The sequence below is a fragment of the Martes martes genome (assembly GCF_963455335.1).
Source record: "Martes martes genome assembly, chromosome: 1".
Classification (NCBI taxonomy): Eukaryota; Metazoa; Chordata; class Mammalia; order Carnivora; family Mustelidae; genus Martes; species Martes martes.
This window is the reverse complement of record NC_137888.1, coordinates 117604862-117621282: the sequence shown is the minus strand read 5'-3', so window position 1 is coordinate 117621282 and position 16421 is coordinate 117604862. Positions and strand designations below refer to the sequence as shown.

At 35.9% G+C, this 16421-nt stretch overlaps 1 protein-coding gene across 4 annotated transcripts in view; it reads right to left on the bottom strand.

Annotated features, from left to right (window-relative positions):
• Positions 1-16421, bottom strand: part of ZNF148 (zinc finger protein 148) — a 117522-nt gene that overhangs the window by 14638 nt on the left and 86463 nt on the right. For all 4 annotated transcript variants that reach the window (XM_080799877.1, XM_080799880.1, XM_080799878.1 and 1 more), the window contains one exon: positions 15686-15769. In XM_080799877.1, the coding sequence (XP_080656003.1) occupies positions 15686-15769 (84 nt within the window). The remainder of the gene's footprint in view (positions 1-15685; positions 15770-16421) is intronic.

Sequence of the window (16421 nt, the reverse complement as noted above, 5' to 3'; positions counted from 1 at the left end):
GGGAGAAGCAGGCTAACCGCTGAGCAGGGAACCCGATACAGGGCTCGATCCCAGGACCCTGGGCCCATGACCTGAGCTGAAGGCAGATGCTTAACCAACTGTGCCACCCAAGTACCCCCAGTTTTCACTTTCTTAATGGAATCTTTAATGAACAGGAAGTCTTAAAATTAATGTAACTCAATTTGTCTATTTTTTCTATCATGACTAATACTTTCTATATCCCAGCTGAAAAAGGTTATAGTCGTCTTTTTCCCCCCTCTGTGATATTTTCTAGTGATAGCTTCTATTTCACTAACCTTCTCTTTCATTATCTCTCTTTTTCCATTAAGCCTATGTTAGGTCTAGCCTGTATATCAATTATTTTTTCAGTTCTAGAATTTCCATTTTCTTGGATGGACTGCAATTTTCTGGTAAAATTCTCCATGTTTTTGCCTATTTTCTATGATTTTCTTAAAACTTATTAGTCACAGTTTAAAATGTAAAGTCCTGGGGTGCCTGGGTGGTTTAGTCGGTTAAGTGTCTGCCTTCAGCTCAGGTCATGATCCCAGGTTTCTGGGATCAAGTCCCACATCAGGTGCCCCACTCAGCGGTTAGCCTGCTTTCCCTCTCCTTCTGCCTGCTACTCCCCTTTTTTGTGCTCTCTGTGTGTCAAATAAATAATAAATAAAATCTTTAAAAAAATAAGTGAAATTTGAAGCCCTTTTCAACTAACTCTTACTATCTCAGCCACCCAAGAGACTGTTTTTATTGTCTCTATTTTTCCTCTTAACTTTCTGTGATTCTGTCCTATTATTTGATATGCACTGAATGCAAAACACTATGCATGAAAAATTGTAGAGGCTCTGGATGATATTAATGTCTCTTAAAGAGGGTTCACTCTTTCTTCTGAGCACTTATGTAGGGGTTGAGAACTTAAATCCTCAAATGGATTAGGCCAGTCTGAGATGGGGTTATTTTATAGCAAGCCCAAGATTCTGGCTTTTCAAAATAAGAAATGCTTCTTCTCTTCCCCGTTTCCTGTCAACTATCAAAAAATGGCCAGTGACAAGCAAACTGCCTGACTGCTTTAAAACTCAGTAGCAACTACAATACTTCCACAATAGTACTTCTAAAATTTTATATAATCTGTTCTAATAGTACCAAGTCCCTATGAATTTCATTATGGACTTTGAGATTATTCACTGTGAATGAGGATCATTGCTTACTGAGATTGTGCCATTTATTTAATACATAATGTGTTAACATCATTTTAATTGTTCCAAAGCATGAATCTGCTAAATTACATTCTATATATTAGAATAAATACAATAAATTACATGTTAAAAATATTTTCCATAGGAAATTTATTTTCCCTATGATGTAAATTAAATTCTTTTAGTGCTTCAGTCTGGTATTAAACAGTAATGTGAAATTCAGTTTAACCAGTTTTTTAGATAATAGAGGTTACGTAAGAACACTAATCTTACCCACTGAATATAAAAAAGTATTCATATTATTTGAAATATATAATAAAACTTATGTTCCATATTAATAGGCAAAAAAATGAAGCCTAATGTTTCTACCAAATTTTTAGTTTGGATTTCTGCATATTTCAGAAAATAACTAATGTAGATTCATTATCATTTTACTTTTTATTTTATATTTACACTTAGAAATATAAATTTAATACTGTATATAAAAATGAAATTAAATGTAACATTACTTTGGAAAATACCAAGAGGTCTTTCAAGAAAACAATGATTTTTCTATTAATTCAAAAACAAGTTTATAGGAGAAAAAACTACGTATCACATATCTGATATTAAGTAAGTACATAAAGAACACTCAAAACTTGCAATAAAAACAAACAATCCAACTTTTTTAATGGGCAAAAGAATCAAAGAGACACTTAACCACCTCCAAATACATATATTTACATGCAGATGGCAAATAAGCACATAAAAAGATGCTCAACATGTTTGGTCCTTAATGAAATGCAAGTTAAAAGCACAATGAGAGACAAGTACACGCCTGTTAGAATGACTAAAATGAAATGTGATGATGACAAGTGCTGTCAAGGATACAGATGAAATGGAAGGCTCTTAAGTTACTATAGAAGGCAAAACGTATAGTCACTTGGGAAAACAGTTTAGTGGCTTCTTATAAAAGCTAAGCATACACTTAACGATCTGACCCACAATTCCACCTGTAGGTAGTTTCCCAAGTGGAGTGAAAGCATGTTCACTAAATAGCTGTACGCAAATTCTTATAGCAAATGTTTACAGAAGCTTCATTCATAAGCACCAAAAACTAGAAAACCACCGAACTATACCTCAATTGGAGAATGAATGAACCAACTGTGGTATATCCATACAACAGAAAAATGTTCAGAAATAAAAAAGAATGAAATACTGATACATTAACAACATGGAGGGCTTTCAAATGCACTACGGTAAGTGGAAGAAGTCAGACTCAAAGGTTACCACCATATAGTTTATAGGACATTGTGAAACAGGTAAAGAATGGGAACTGGGAAGGGGTTAACCTTAGAAAGATGTGGAGGAGTTTTGGGGAGTGATGGAACTGTTCTGTATCTTTTTTTCTTTTTAGAAGGCAAGAGCACAAGAGAGGGGTGGGCAGAGGGAGAGGGAGGCAGAGAATCTTAAGCAGCCTCCACGCCTAGCACGCACAGCACGCACGGAGCCAAACATGGGGCTCGATCGTAAAACCCTGAGTTGAAAATAACAGTCGGATGCTTTAACCTACTCAGCCACCCAGGCACCCCACCCTTTTTAAGTAGGCTTCACGCCCAGTGTGGAGCCTAACGCAGGGCTTGAACTCATGACCCTGAGATCAAGACCTTAGCTGAGATCAAGAGTCGGACATTTAACCAACTGAGCCAGCCAGGCACTCCCTGTTCTGTAGCTTGACTGTGGTGGTGCTTACACAAATGTATATGTTTATACATTCGTATACATAGTGGTTACACTAAAAATAGTAAAGTTTATCGTATGTAAATGGTACCTTAGTTTAAAATAATTAGAAAAAGAAGTCTGAAGTCAAGAAAACATACTTCCCTTAAGATGATAATGGTAATGAAAATTTAAACATCTAAATGTGTATCTGTATAAAACATTAGAAAAATTCCAAGCTATTTTGCAAAATAAAATAAATCACTATTATTAGCCCATCTTCCTCCAAAAGATCAAAACTTTCCAACTCATTGATGAAAACACTGGTACTAGGAACTAACTCTGAAGTTCTCTTGATTATTTTGATTTTCTCAGTGAAACAGTAATCAGGCAATCAGCTGAAAGTGAGAGGGCAAGAGGAAATGTTGGAAGTTTATGAAAAGGAGAAGGTATGAACTATTCATTTGAGAGAAAGGTAGTCAAGCTTTTTCGGTAAAAGATCAGATAGTGAATATTTTAGGCTTTCAAAGTCCTATAATCTCTGTTACAACTACTCAACTCTGTTACTTGTAGGGAGAAAACAGCCACTGATATTCCATAAAGGAATGGAGATGGCTATGTTTCAATACATTTTAATTATAATTAACAGGAAGCAGGTGAAACTGCCCCCGGGCTGAAATATGGACCCCATCTAGATGACTGGACTAAGGAACTACGTGCTTTCCAGCAGGCATTAAGGGTCCTGCTTAACATTTAAGGTGACCCTAATTCAGCATAGCTTTCTATTTTATTCCAGAGATTGAGGGAGTTAAATTTCCCGAAGTTGTGATTTAGCCAAGTGAGTATTACATATGAGAGAGAGAGCAAAAAGCGTTGAGTGTAAGCAAGAGAGTAGTTATGATAAATGAGGACAGAATTTAAACTGAAAAGGAAAGAGATGATGAGGAAAAGGAATGCTAGTGAAAGGGAGGTAGAATCACTGGATTATAGGTCCTAGTAGAGACAAAAGGCTGTTAAAAACTAAGTACAAGAAGGCATCAGCAGAAATGATAGGAGGCAGTGCTTGGAAAATGAGAAACAAGTCAGGCAGAGATTAAGGTTTGGTAGCCACTAGCCTAAGGTATGACCAAGTGTGAAGCAGAATGAATGACAAGATTGTCAACAAAGCAGAGGTCTAAGAGCTGAGAGAAGGACATTCAAAGAATAAATTTTGACAGTAGTCAGCAAACTTATCTATAAAGAGCAAAAAAGAGCCAGATAGTAAATATATTAAGCTTTATGGGTAAAGAGGTAAAATCAAGGATACTGCACACATACTTATATACCAAAAGAGAAAAAAACTTTTACATATTCTTACTGATGATATTCAACACATCATGATGGTAATAATGATAATAATAGAACATAACTTCGGCCACACAGATGTACTAATGATAAGACTGGAATTATTCTTTATGGGAGGACATAGCATATCACTGAATTGGGGTTCAAAGTTAGTGTTCCCTACCATCAAGGTTCATTACAAACGTTTATCTGCTAATGCTGATCTGTAATGAGATTTTACATATTCTTTAAAACTGTTTTGTCACAAAAATTCTGATATTAATCCAGAAAAATATAATTTTAATTAAAAAGTGTCATTCATCACTTGGAAGGCATTTATAGAATTCTATTAGATTCTTTTCTTGATATTTGCCTTTTGCATGCCATTACACTGCAGATTAATTACGTCCTACTGAAGAGGAGGTAGAATTACGGTTTAATGGTGGCGAAATATGAAAATTTCTTTTGTACTGACATCAAGGTCTAAAATCTGATGAAAATACAGTTCAAGGTTGGAAAATGTTATCTACCCCATATGTGTGTGGGAATGGAGATTTTGCTTCTTGTAACTTTTAACAACATAGCAAGTGTATAAAGCAGTATTTTGTGATTCAAAATTAGCAGCTGTCAAAACAACTTTACAATAGAAGTTTAACTATAAGCATTGCTTTCCCCTCATAGTATTAGGTTTAATTAACTAAGAAACATTTTCAAATCTTCAGTAAAAGCTTATTTCCAAAGCCATTTTCCAGCGTTTTATAAAATAGTGGTTGACAGTAGTTCTTCTCGTTCTGAAAAACTCCCAATGAAACTTGACCAATTCTAACATATTAAACCGCTGTGCAGTCGGTTAGTCAGGATATTCACTTCTGTATCAGACAAAAATTCATGGGAGCAATAATGGTTAAATCCATTAGACCAAAGAGATTACTGCTGACACTATTGGTTCATGGACACATAATGAATTCAAATGTTTTCCACAAAGTACTGCTCATGTAATACAATGAATAGCCCATAAACTTTAAATGCTTTACATTTTCTCAAGCTTTGTAAAATTAGTCCAACTGAACATTTTCACCTCTACACATAATTCTCCCATCATCAGCTATTAACACATCTTAGTGGAGTCCACTTTGGATTACATACTGAAATAACGTTTTCTCATGCATTCTTTTTAAGGAAATAAAACTATCTTTATTGAGATTTAATTCACATACCATGCAATTCAACCATTTAAAATGTATTACTACATTTTGAAAATATTCTTGCCTATAGTTGTTCCACAAAGGCTAATTCTTCAGTCACTTCAAACCTGGCATTGTCTCCTTGAATAAATAACAACTGGGTAGTAACATCTGTCAACTCATCAAGAGCCAAGGAAACCATTTGAAATTACTTGCCTTGTTTTTTAATTGACTACTGATGTTGCTCCACGTAAGATTTCATTTGAAAACCAGGGTACCATAATAAAAGTTTAAAAACCATTAGCCTTTACTACTTTCACTGTTAGTTGCTGCCATTTAAACTGCTATTAAATTTCATCTATCCTTATTCTTCCTTAAAATATCCTTCATAGCCATTTCATTCAATTTCTAGTCTTAATGCCTTATTCAAAAGTTCAGGCCCTCATTACTTTGCCAGAGTATGATAGTGGTATTCCTAAGAAATCTCATTATAAAAGCAATTGTTGCAATGAGAGAGGAAAAAAAGAAAGATTGGGATTAGTTTCAGAAGTTACTTCCCTACAGGGGAAAAGAAACTTTAATAGCTAATTAATTAATCTAAAACCTGAACACTGCTGAGCAAATAAATTCAGACTGTTAAAAGAAGCAGCAGCTTCAACTTTCAATTCAGCGTTGTAATGCTTTAATGTAAACTTGGTTTATACACAATATTCAGGCACATATTTACCATTCAAGAACTGTCATCCGAAATGTAAAGGCGAAGTAAATATAACAGCTTGGAAGTACCAAATATCCCATGCAATACATGGGAAGAAATGACCAAAAATCCTATTGTCCTGCTAAAATAGTCTGTTACCATTGTCTATTTCTTGGCTACAATCTTACTCTTTAATATCATAAAAAACCTATATAACACGAGTTAGCCGCTGAGCAAATTCTCCTTCTAAATAATAATCTAGAAGTCTCAATGATTAAGCAGAACATAAAAAAATGTTTTCAGTGGTAACTTCTGCCCCCACTTCCTGTAACAATCATTCTCTTCTCTATCCCTGCTTAACATCTCATCTCCTTAATAAAAGCCCCTCAAATGTCTCCTGTCTAATCCCTAATTTTTTATGCCCATGCCTTCTGCATAAGGAAAACCTTTGTATTTTTCACTGAATCCTAACATTTTAAATTAATACCTTTCAGTTCCAGGTTCCCATGAGCCCATCCTCCATTTCCTCCCAAATCTGACATTAGAAAAATAAAACGTCTCAACAGGCAGATTTTTCTGCAGAGATAAAAGTTAGACCTCAAAACTCCAGAGTCAACACTAATCAGACTCCATGCCTCTCCCCTCTACCCAATGATATAGAACTAAAAGGCGATGTAGACAAGAACATACCTAACTGAATTTTAAGGATGAAGACAGTTCTTCCATTATATAAGCATCACAGGCCTATATATAGAATACTATGTAGCTTCAAACAACAGCAATATGAACTGCTCTTTTTGTGCTGGTATTCATTTTATTTTTTTCACAACTGTATTTGTCTTTTTAAATTTTAAGTAATTAATCTGGAGCATCTGGGTGGCTCAGTCCACTAAGCGTCTGCCCTCAGCTCAGGTCATGATCCCAGGGTTCTGGGACTGAACCCCACATCAGGATCCCTGCTCATCGCAGAGTCGGCTTTCTCCCTCTCCTTCCATTCCTCTCCCCACCCGCTTGCTCACACCCTCTCTCTCAAATAAGTAAAATCTTTTAAGAAAAAAATCTAGAGTGCCTGGGTGGCTCAGTTGGTTGGGCAACTGCCTTTGGCTCAGGTCATGATCCTGGAGTCCTGGGATCAAGTCCTGCATCAGGCTCCCTGCTCTGCTAGACAAGGAGTCTGCTTCTCCCTCTGGCGCTCCCCCCTCTCGTGCTCTCTCTCTCTCTCATTCTCTCTCTCAAATAAATAAATAAATAAATAAATAAATAAATAAAATCTTTAAAAAAAAAACTATAATCAAGTTAATTCCCCAAGGTAATTAAGAGTTAACTGAATATATTTTCTAGAATAATTAAAAATGTGCACTGAAAGTTCTTGCTCAGCAATTATTCTTTATGTGCCCTTAGAAAGTCAAAATCAAAACAGATAATGAAATGTAGGTAAGGAAGAATCATTTAAGTCCTGTAAAGAATTTACAGAAAAAAAAAAAAAATTACAGACAGATGAAAATAGATGGGGGAGGGGGAATCAATAAACTTCTAGTTAATCTATCAACTTCTTTACACAGCTGTAAGGAAGAGACAATAGCGAGTCCTATAAGAAATAAAGAGTAGGAAGTACTTCCATCAATAATCAGTAGCACAAACAGCATAAAAGTAGCACAGGAGATGAAGCTGGAGAGAAATAACTACCTATTACTACATTAGGATGTCAATCCTATCACAGTTGCTTAACAGTATCATGAAGTTAGACTCTCCAAAAGATCTACAGAAGAGTAAAGTTATAAAATATGTAGAAGCAGTTACTATTATTGTGGCTGCTTTCAAAGAACATCAAAACACTTCCATAAAATTCAAATCAGAGTTGAAAATGATTACATTTAAGAATTTTTGAAGAATAGAAACTCTTCAGAGATAACAACTAAGGATCTTGAAAGAAAAGTTAAAAAAAAAAAAGAAAAGTAAGAATGAATGACCTTGATAAGTAAATTTAGATTGCCTTAAATATTCTAAATCCTATTTCTTCATCCTGTGTCCCAGACAGTACATTTTGTCAGTCACTCTTCCACCAAAGGCCCAAATAAATATATGAATTCTGAAACTATGTGTCATTAGAAGTCTGTCAAATGAAAAACTTATTCACAACAAAAAAATTTAGTCAGCCAGTCCAGACATCTGAGAACTTAATGAATTCAAGATGTGAAAAGCCTAAGTGTTGGCCATCCACTCAACTGGGTTCTGGAATAATAAGCAGCAGTTGTCAAAAAGACAGCTTCAAATATTGGAGCATCTTTAAGGTCTCCACGTGCTTGAATTCAAGGAAGTAATTGGGTATTTTTCCAAAAGACCTTGTAAAAAACCCCAAGACATCAGATCTAGATTCAACTGTCTTAATGCTTTATCTTCTGTCGAGTGTGAAATAATTGGGGGTACAAGGGGTTAGGGAAAAACTCACATTAAAGGAAGACAAATTAACAAGTGAAAAAGTAACTTGCTTTGTTCTAGACTAACCACATTTTCTAAACTAACTGAAAATGATTTAAAAACAAACAAACAAAACTAAGAAACTGCTCCCAGAAGTAACTTTAAAAATTTCAGGAAATTCTGTGTGTTAACTCAAATGCGGGGAGTCCCTTTTTGGCTCTTTTCCTGAAAATTAGTGCATCCTATACCATTCAAAAATGAAGAGGATCTAAAGTCCAAAAAACATTAACTTTGTTTTACTGTAACACTCAGTGGTTTCCAAAGTTTTGCCTACTTCTCACAAACTGGTCAAAACTGAAGCAATATTACATTTCTTGAAGCTTAATGGTGTTGCTTTGTTTTAAAAACTTTTATTAATATCCAAAAGTAAACTTGATTAATAAACTTGCTATTTTCTGAATTATTCCTCATATTAATTATAGTTAACAAAAAGGAAACACATTCATCGAACTTCCAGTTTTCTTCACAAACCAATAATATTCTTTCAATATGGCATTTAAGTGCCCTGATATTTTATAATGCTTACTGGATTATAAATAAATGGCACTTCTTAACTTGGCATCAAAATCTGACAATACAATTCTAAAATCAAGCTTTCTAGTCTTGTCTCCTCATCTCCACTCGACCCCCCTACCCCCACCTTTTCTGCTCTACTCAGAATGGTCATTTACACATTGTCCATCTTGCCTCTGTTTACTCCTTATCAGGTGAAATCTGTTCTTACTCCTACAACCATAGACTTCATTTCAGGCAGGCATACCCAATTACCTGCAAGCTCTAAGCCCAAGTCCGGGAGAAGTTCTGCTCTTCTCTGAACAAAATAAAACCTCCATGTTTGAAACCAAAAGTTTTGGGGTGCCTGGGTAGCTCAGTCAATCACCCAACTCCTGATCTTAGGGTCCTGGGATCAAGCCTTGCAATTGGGACACAGGCTGGGCATGAAGCCTGCTTAAGATTCTCTCTCTGACTCTGCCCCTCTTTTCCATCCTCTCTCTCCCTCTCTTAAAACAAACAAACAAACAAACAAACAAAAGTTGTCGACTCTAAATTTTCTTGGTGCTGATCTACCCTTTCAATAGCATACTGGTTAGGGCATGAGATCTTCGAAGACCTGGACTGTGTCATTAACCAGATGCACACATTGGGGCAAGTACTTAATCATTTTGACCTTTAGTTTCCTTATCTGTTTAAAAAAAAAAAAAGAAGAAGAAGAAGTAATAGTCCCCTCTCCTCACAGGACTACTGTAAGGATAACGTGAGATAACTTATGTACTGTGTTTAATTCAGTGGTTGGCACCGAAAAGGTACTCAAATTTATCTGACAGTATCATTACGTTGATGAAACTGAATTCTTAGGAATTTCTAGCTTTTTAACTAACTTCAAAGTATCTGCCTCCTTCTGGTTCTTTTAACTTAGCATATGTGACACACCGCTTGTTATCCTGTTATCCAGCATCTGCAATGGTCCTGATACCTGTCAGATTTTTAACTAGCTACTCTCTCTGGGTTGCTGAATTCCTCAGCTGCATATCTGCTTACCTATCCTTGCCCAAACATTCGCAACTTCAGTACACCCCCAATTTTCCTCCTGGTCCTGGCTTCATTGTGCTTCTGTTCTACCACCTATACTTCCCTGATGACACTTAACCGCCATGTAACACAGGGACTACAAAGTCTAAACCGAACCTCACAGGACCATTTAAGTTCTATGTCTTCCATGAGGCCACCAATCTGAATCCTAACTGGTCTATTCCAACTGGACACCTAAAGCACAGGTTGTCTGTACTATTATAGAGAATGTGTCCAATTGTGAGTCATGTCACTCACATGTTCATTCATTCAACAATGATACATATGTAAGAATGAATCCACTTCAAGAAATTTCCAATTTGTTAAACTAGAGACTTGTCAAAACAAACAACAGGGGTGCCTGGGTGGCTCAGTCAGTTAAGCATCTGCCTTCAGCTCAGGTCATGATTCCAGGGTCCTGGGATGGAGGCCCAAGTCAGGCCCTCTGCTCAGCGGGGAGTCTGCTTCTTTCTCTCCCACTCCCCCTGCTTGTGCTCACTCTCTCTGTCAAATAAATAAAATCTCAAAAAAAAAAAATGATAAACTTTTTTTTAACTACAGACACTAAGAACTACCAAAAAACTTTCATATGGATTTCAAGAGAAGGGGTACTCAAGTACACAAAATATACACATAACTGAAAACCAGGCAACTTTCCTTATACCCTCTGGTTCTCCCTATTTCAGTACTAATGCATAATGTCAGGTGTGTGTGTGTGTGTGTGTGTGTGTGTGTGTGTGTGTTTACATGTACAGGTGAGGGTGTATGATTTCTTCTATATCTTTACTGAGATACTTTGTTAAACAGTGTTAGGCTTTTATATGTATTTTATATGTAATCAAATCATTTCGTGTGAATTACCAACAGATTTGCAGAGGAAAAAAAAAATGTGGTTCCTGAATGCTTTGTTAAACCAGAGAATGTCAGTCACAGCAATCTGTAGTTCCCTGGTTAATCTTTCCTGGCAAGGTCTGGCCATGCCAGTGCTAGCCAGCCTCAGAAGTCAGAATGCCAGCAGCTCCTGGTGCAGGCAACATGCTCAGCAGCAGGAACAGTATTCAGTCCCTTCATCTCCATAAATAAGATACACTCTAACTAGGTCTGGAACATTTTCTTTCAGAAAGACCTCTCTATTAAAGCTCATAAACTACAGATTCAAATAACGAGAGGAAAACTGTTACATTTTATTCATAACTGAACTATAATGAAGGAAATACAGTATTGAGCTAACTTAGTCACCGGTGAATCAACATTCTTAACTCCACCCCACTAGCCCAACTGGTTTTAAAAAAAAAAGCTACTGTTCAGCTTTTTTAACATGGTTGTGAATAAAAGTCACAGTCAAGAGGAAAAGAAGATCAACATGTTTTCAGGGATAGAGTGCTAACTTAGGCAACAGGTTTTCCAGTGTTTCTTCTTGTATTTGTATATACACAATTGTATGCATTAAGATAGTTCTTAAGAGGGGAACCTGAGTGGCTCAGTGGGTTAAAGCCTCTGCCTTTGGCTCAGGCCATGATCCCGGAGTCCTGGGATCGAGTCCTGGGATCGAGCCCCGCATCGAGCCCCACATCGGGCTCTCTGCTCAGCAGGGAACCTGCTTCTCTCCCTTCCTCACTCTCTGCCTGCCTCTCTGCCTAATTGTGATCTCTGTCTGTCAAATAAATAAATAAATAAATAATCTTTTAAAAACAAAACAAAACAAACAACAAAAAAAGATAGTTCTTAAGACAGTTCTTAAGGCTTTAGTAGCCTTTTAAAAAAAGGGGGGGGAGGTTGGGGGCAGAAACTAATGAATATGGATTAACTCTGAATGATTTGGTTTATTTTCAAAATACTTTTTATTTTGGGGAGCAAGATCTTTTTATAAAATCTTACCTATATACAAAAATGATTCATAACATTTTTACTACTAAAATAAAAAATTGTGAAAACTGCCACACTATAAAATACAATCACAATTTGCTAAAACAGAATATCAAGAGAGGTATTCTGTTGCTTACTATTTACAGGAATTTAGGGAACTAATAAAAAATTAAAATAAAATATTGAAAATTGTATTTCTTTACTTCTCAAACCCAAACCTTCTCTCCCATGGCAATAAGACTGGTACTTTCTTAGAGTAAAATCCTGACAAAGTGACTAGAAAAGAACACAACCAGGTGTATGTCATTCTAACATGTAGCCTATACATGCATTTGAATATGCAAAGGAAGAAGCACCTTAGATAAAATAAAAACACCTGATCACATCATAAATCTGCCACTGGCAATGAGTGTTTTTAACCTTGGTATGTACCTGACCCTAAACAAAATGATCGATTAGATTTTTATCTTCAACCTTGGCTTCAAGTCTTCACCTTCTCTCCCATATCCCCAAACATACCATAAGTAAGAGATCTATATAATACATTCACAAAAAGATAAAATTTCCCATAATTGCCAAAAACAGCAGTCCCAAGAATATCTGCCCTTTTCAGTGCCTTAGGTTAAAGAAATAAAGCTTTAACCAGAATTTCAGGGATCAGCCTCTGAATGAAAAAGTACTCTCCCTTAAAGTGACATTTTATAGGCTAAGCCAAATCTTGGAAACATAATTAAGTGATAACCTTGTCCAGGCTGAGTTTTAAAATTTTCTATTTGAAAACCAAATTAGACTAGGTTCTTGGTTTTTAAGTCACAGATTTCTTGATTGGTGGCAAAAGTAGCCAAGCAGGTAATGATTTTTAACCACACTGCAAACAGAGGAGAGTACAGGCTTAAGGGTTGGGGAGACTGGAGAAGACACTAAGACCTAAAACAATGAGGGAGGTTGTAAGGAAAGTGGGGCCTGTAAGAACTAGCAGTTCTCACAGACAGGACCTTTGAGGATCTGTTCATAAGTGACTCATTACCTTCTTGACAATTTAAAAATGGATAAACATATGCAAAGTCTCTTTTACAGCCCTAACTATTGTGATGCATTCTAAACTAAGAACCTACAGAGAGAAAGCCTTGACATGCGCAAACTTTAGAACACTACCCACCCCTCCAAAAATGAAAGCCATTTAAAATGTGGAAAGAACAGTAAGGGACAGAGTAATAAACGCTGGAGAACATATATTCGGTTCTAAATACATACTCCCCTTGGTTACAAGACAAAAATACACTACTGACTTCAGAAAAGAGTCCACAGAAGGAACCAAGAAAATGAAGAAGGATAATCAATTTCCTTTATATCAGTCCTACCTGGGGCATTGAGGTGGTATGAGCAGTGTAGCAAAACTGAGCCTCTCTTCGAAAGAACTTTTCTCTGTTAAGGAACCACAGTGACTGGTTTGCCCTGGTTCCTCTCAGTTCTTTTTTTCTAACTGTATTCTCCATATCATGAGAACACCAGCCTACCAGCCTTCCCTCCATCCCTTTTACATATTGCTAAACCCAATTACGGTTTAGTGGCATAGCAAGAAAAACTCAAAAAGGCCAAAAGAACTCATGCTTCTAGTCCCATTCTGCAGTTAATGATTTCACATGTGTATCTGGACTCACAGACTTAGGCTGGAATCTCACTTAGCTCCATCATATATATGTTAGATTATATGTAAATTTAGAAAAGTTTCTCAACTTTTTGTATGCTTATTATTTCTCTATCTAAAAAGTGGGAATGTAATGGCCCCTCTCTTTCAAGATTAATGTAAGAACTAAATGAGATATTTAACTAAATATCTAGCACAATACCTGGTCTTATTAAATTCTAACTATTAACTACTAATTATAACCTGTTTAAAGTCCAAGGACCCCCCTGGCCTAGCACAGTTGTTTTTCCAGTAAGATTACAGAATTGTGACCAGCACATTAAAAAAGAATTTACTAGAACAACAGAAAATACAGAGTGCAATTAAGGAAAGTACTGTTTCAAAAATCTTTTTTGTCAGATACACACACACACATTCTCTCTCTCCTTCTCTCGCTCACATGCACATGCTGTCTTTCTCTCAACTAAGCCTCCTGTAGTTTTCCCTGTGTTGCCTTCCCTATGTAACCTTCAACAGCTAACACAGCTGGCTCTTGCTCAAGGGCACAAGAGCATGTTCTGTAAAACTCTACAACATTTATCAGACTGTGCTTGTTTCTATGTATGTCTCTCCCATTGGAATATAAATTCCAAGGAAACTTCTTTTTTATCTCTGTATTTCTGACACCTGAAAAATACTGAAGACTCAGTAATATTTTTTTAGTAAGTAAATCATCAAAATCTAATAGGTATTAAAAACATACCAAAAAAATTTTTTTTAAAACATACAAAAATTTTTAACCACTTAATCATTATCTGATCAGGTTTTATTCTGTATAGAAATCTAAATTTAGCTGTAGGTCTCCTAAAATCAATAAAGTTGTTTTCTCTCCCGAAGTGCCTATTACACTCCCTTCCATCTGGAAGTGATGATACATGTTTACTTAAGAAACTGAAATGGCTGTTGTGCATAACAATCTTTGAAAAGTACAACTTTAGAGCACACAGATGTGCTACACAGTTGAAGTTGTATTTAAGGAGACCAGCCACATCCATGCTTCTTTGTTAGATGTAAAGAAAGGCATATTACTAGGCAGCAGTTGCTTCTTTTATATGGCAAACTGTCTAGGATCCCCTTTCACATGTACTGCAGGTACTATGAGAACACATCTAAATAACACTGGTTAGGTTCCCGCTTCGGTACTTAATATAGAAAAATATGAAGAACTTTAATATTTTCAGTATCACCACCATTCTCAATTCTACTTAAATGTAAGAATCAAAATGATACAAATACACCAACTCTGTTTTTATTCCATCACAAAAGGCAAAAGACTAGAAATAAGTTCTAAAGAAACTCTTCACAATGCTTACAGATATCAAAGTCAAAAGCTGAAAGTCTACTAAATCAAGGCTACATATAACACTTGGTTTTACACTTGTCAAAAAATAAAATAAAATAAAAGCAAATAAAAGTCTGCTCTAAAAAGAGCAAAAACTTTTAAAAAACTTTTTAAGGTATGGGTTCCTTTAAAGTGATCTTCCGAAATACTTGTTTCTAAATCATTAACAACTTAACTGAAAAACTGGAAGTCTCCAATTTATCAGGATTACAACTCTCTTAATATAGTAAGCTATATACATGGAACAGTAAGGGAAAGAATGGTATCTGTATCTTAGGGCTCAGGCAGCACTTTGCTTCTTCCCCAGACTAATGAGTAAGAATGATCATTTTACCTAACCCTAAACTTGTTAAACATCTTAGGAAACAGCTATTTCATAAAAATCTCCTTTTGCCACTTCAAATACATTTTAAGTTATTTTAAGTTATTATGAAACTCTATTTCAAAGTAATTTATTGGGCTTGGACATTAAAGCCAAGCCTTAACAGTTAAGACTGATTTATTCAAAGAAAAAATACGAGCTTTGATACATACTTTTAAGAAACAAAACTGATTAACAGTGGCAACAAGTTCCTGCTACTTGTTAAAAATTCTTCCCTATATTTGCAATGGTAATTTTAACAACCCTAGGAAGGGGGCAACACTCACCAGTATGAATCTTCTCATGTCTCTGTAGCAGGTACTTCTGTATGAAACGCATGTCACATTGACTACATTGAAATGGTTTTTCGCCTTAAAATAATTTCACATCCACAAATTAGTTACTGGATAAAACACAGTTTATAGTTACTATTTCTGAGGAAAGATAAATCTTAGAAGCCCAAATTCTGGAAAATTTCAAATTATCCACACAATATATTTATACTGTTCATTAATCTAAAAGAATTTTATTTCCTCAATTTCCCCCCACAATTATAAAATGCACATTCTCACAATCACACAAAGATGAGATCAAATCCACTCTATATCCGAAAAAAAGAAAGAAGGAAGGAAGGAAGGAAGGAAGGAAAGAAAGAAGGAAGAAAACAATTTAAAACAACTTAAAAATCAGAAAGCTAAAAAGGACTCTTGGTTATCTACTGTGTCTTAAACAGCTCCTCTCTCCTTTTATCTGAAAGAAGATCCACCCACCTTGTTCTCCATGGCTAACTATCCCTTTATGCCCTTTCAATTATTTTCTCCAGAACCTTCAGAACTTTCAAACATCTTCCCCCTGACTCCCCCGCCCCCCAAATCTGACCTCTTCAATCATTCCCCCTTCTCTGCTGTAACCTTTCCTTCTAAGTATTCTTGAAGTCTGTTCTATGCAAACAATCTTTCCAGAAATCCTGAAACAGTCCCACCTTATTACTTTCTCTCCTTCCTTTTCAACCATACCTTCTTA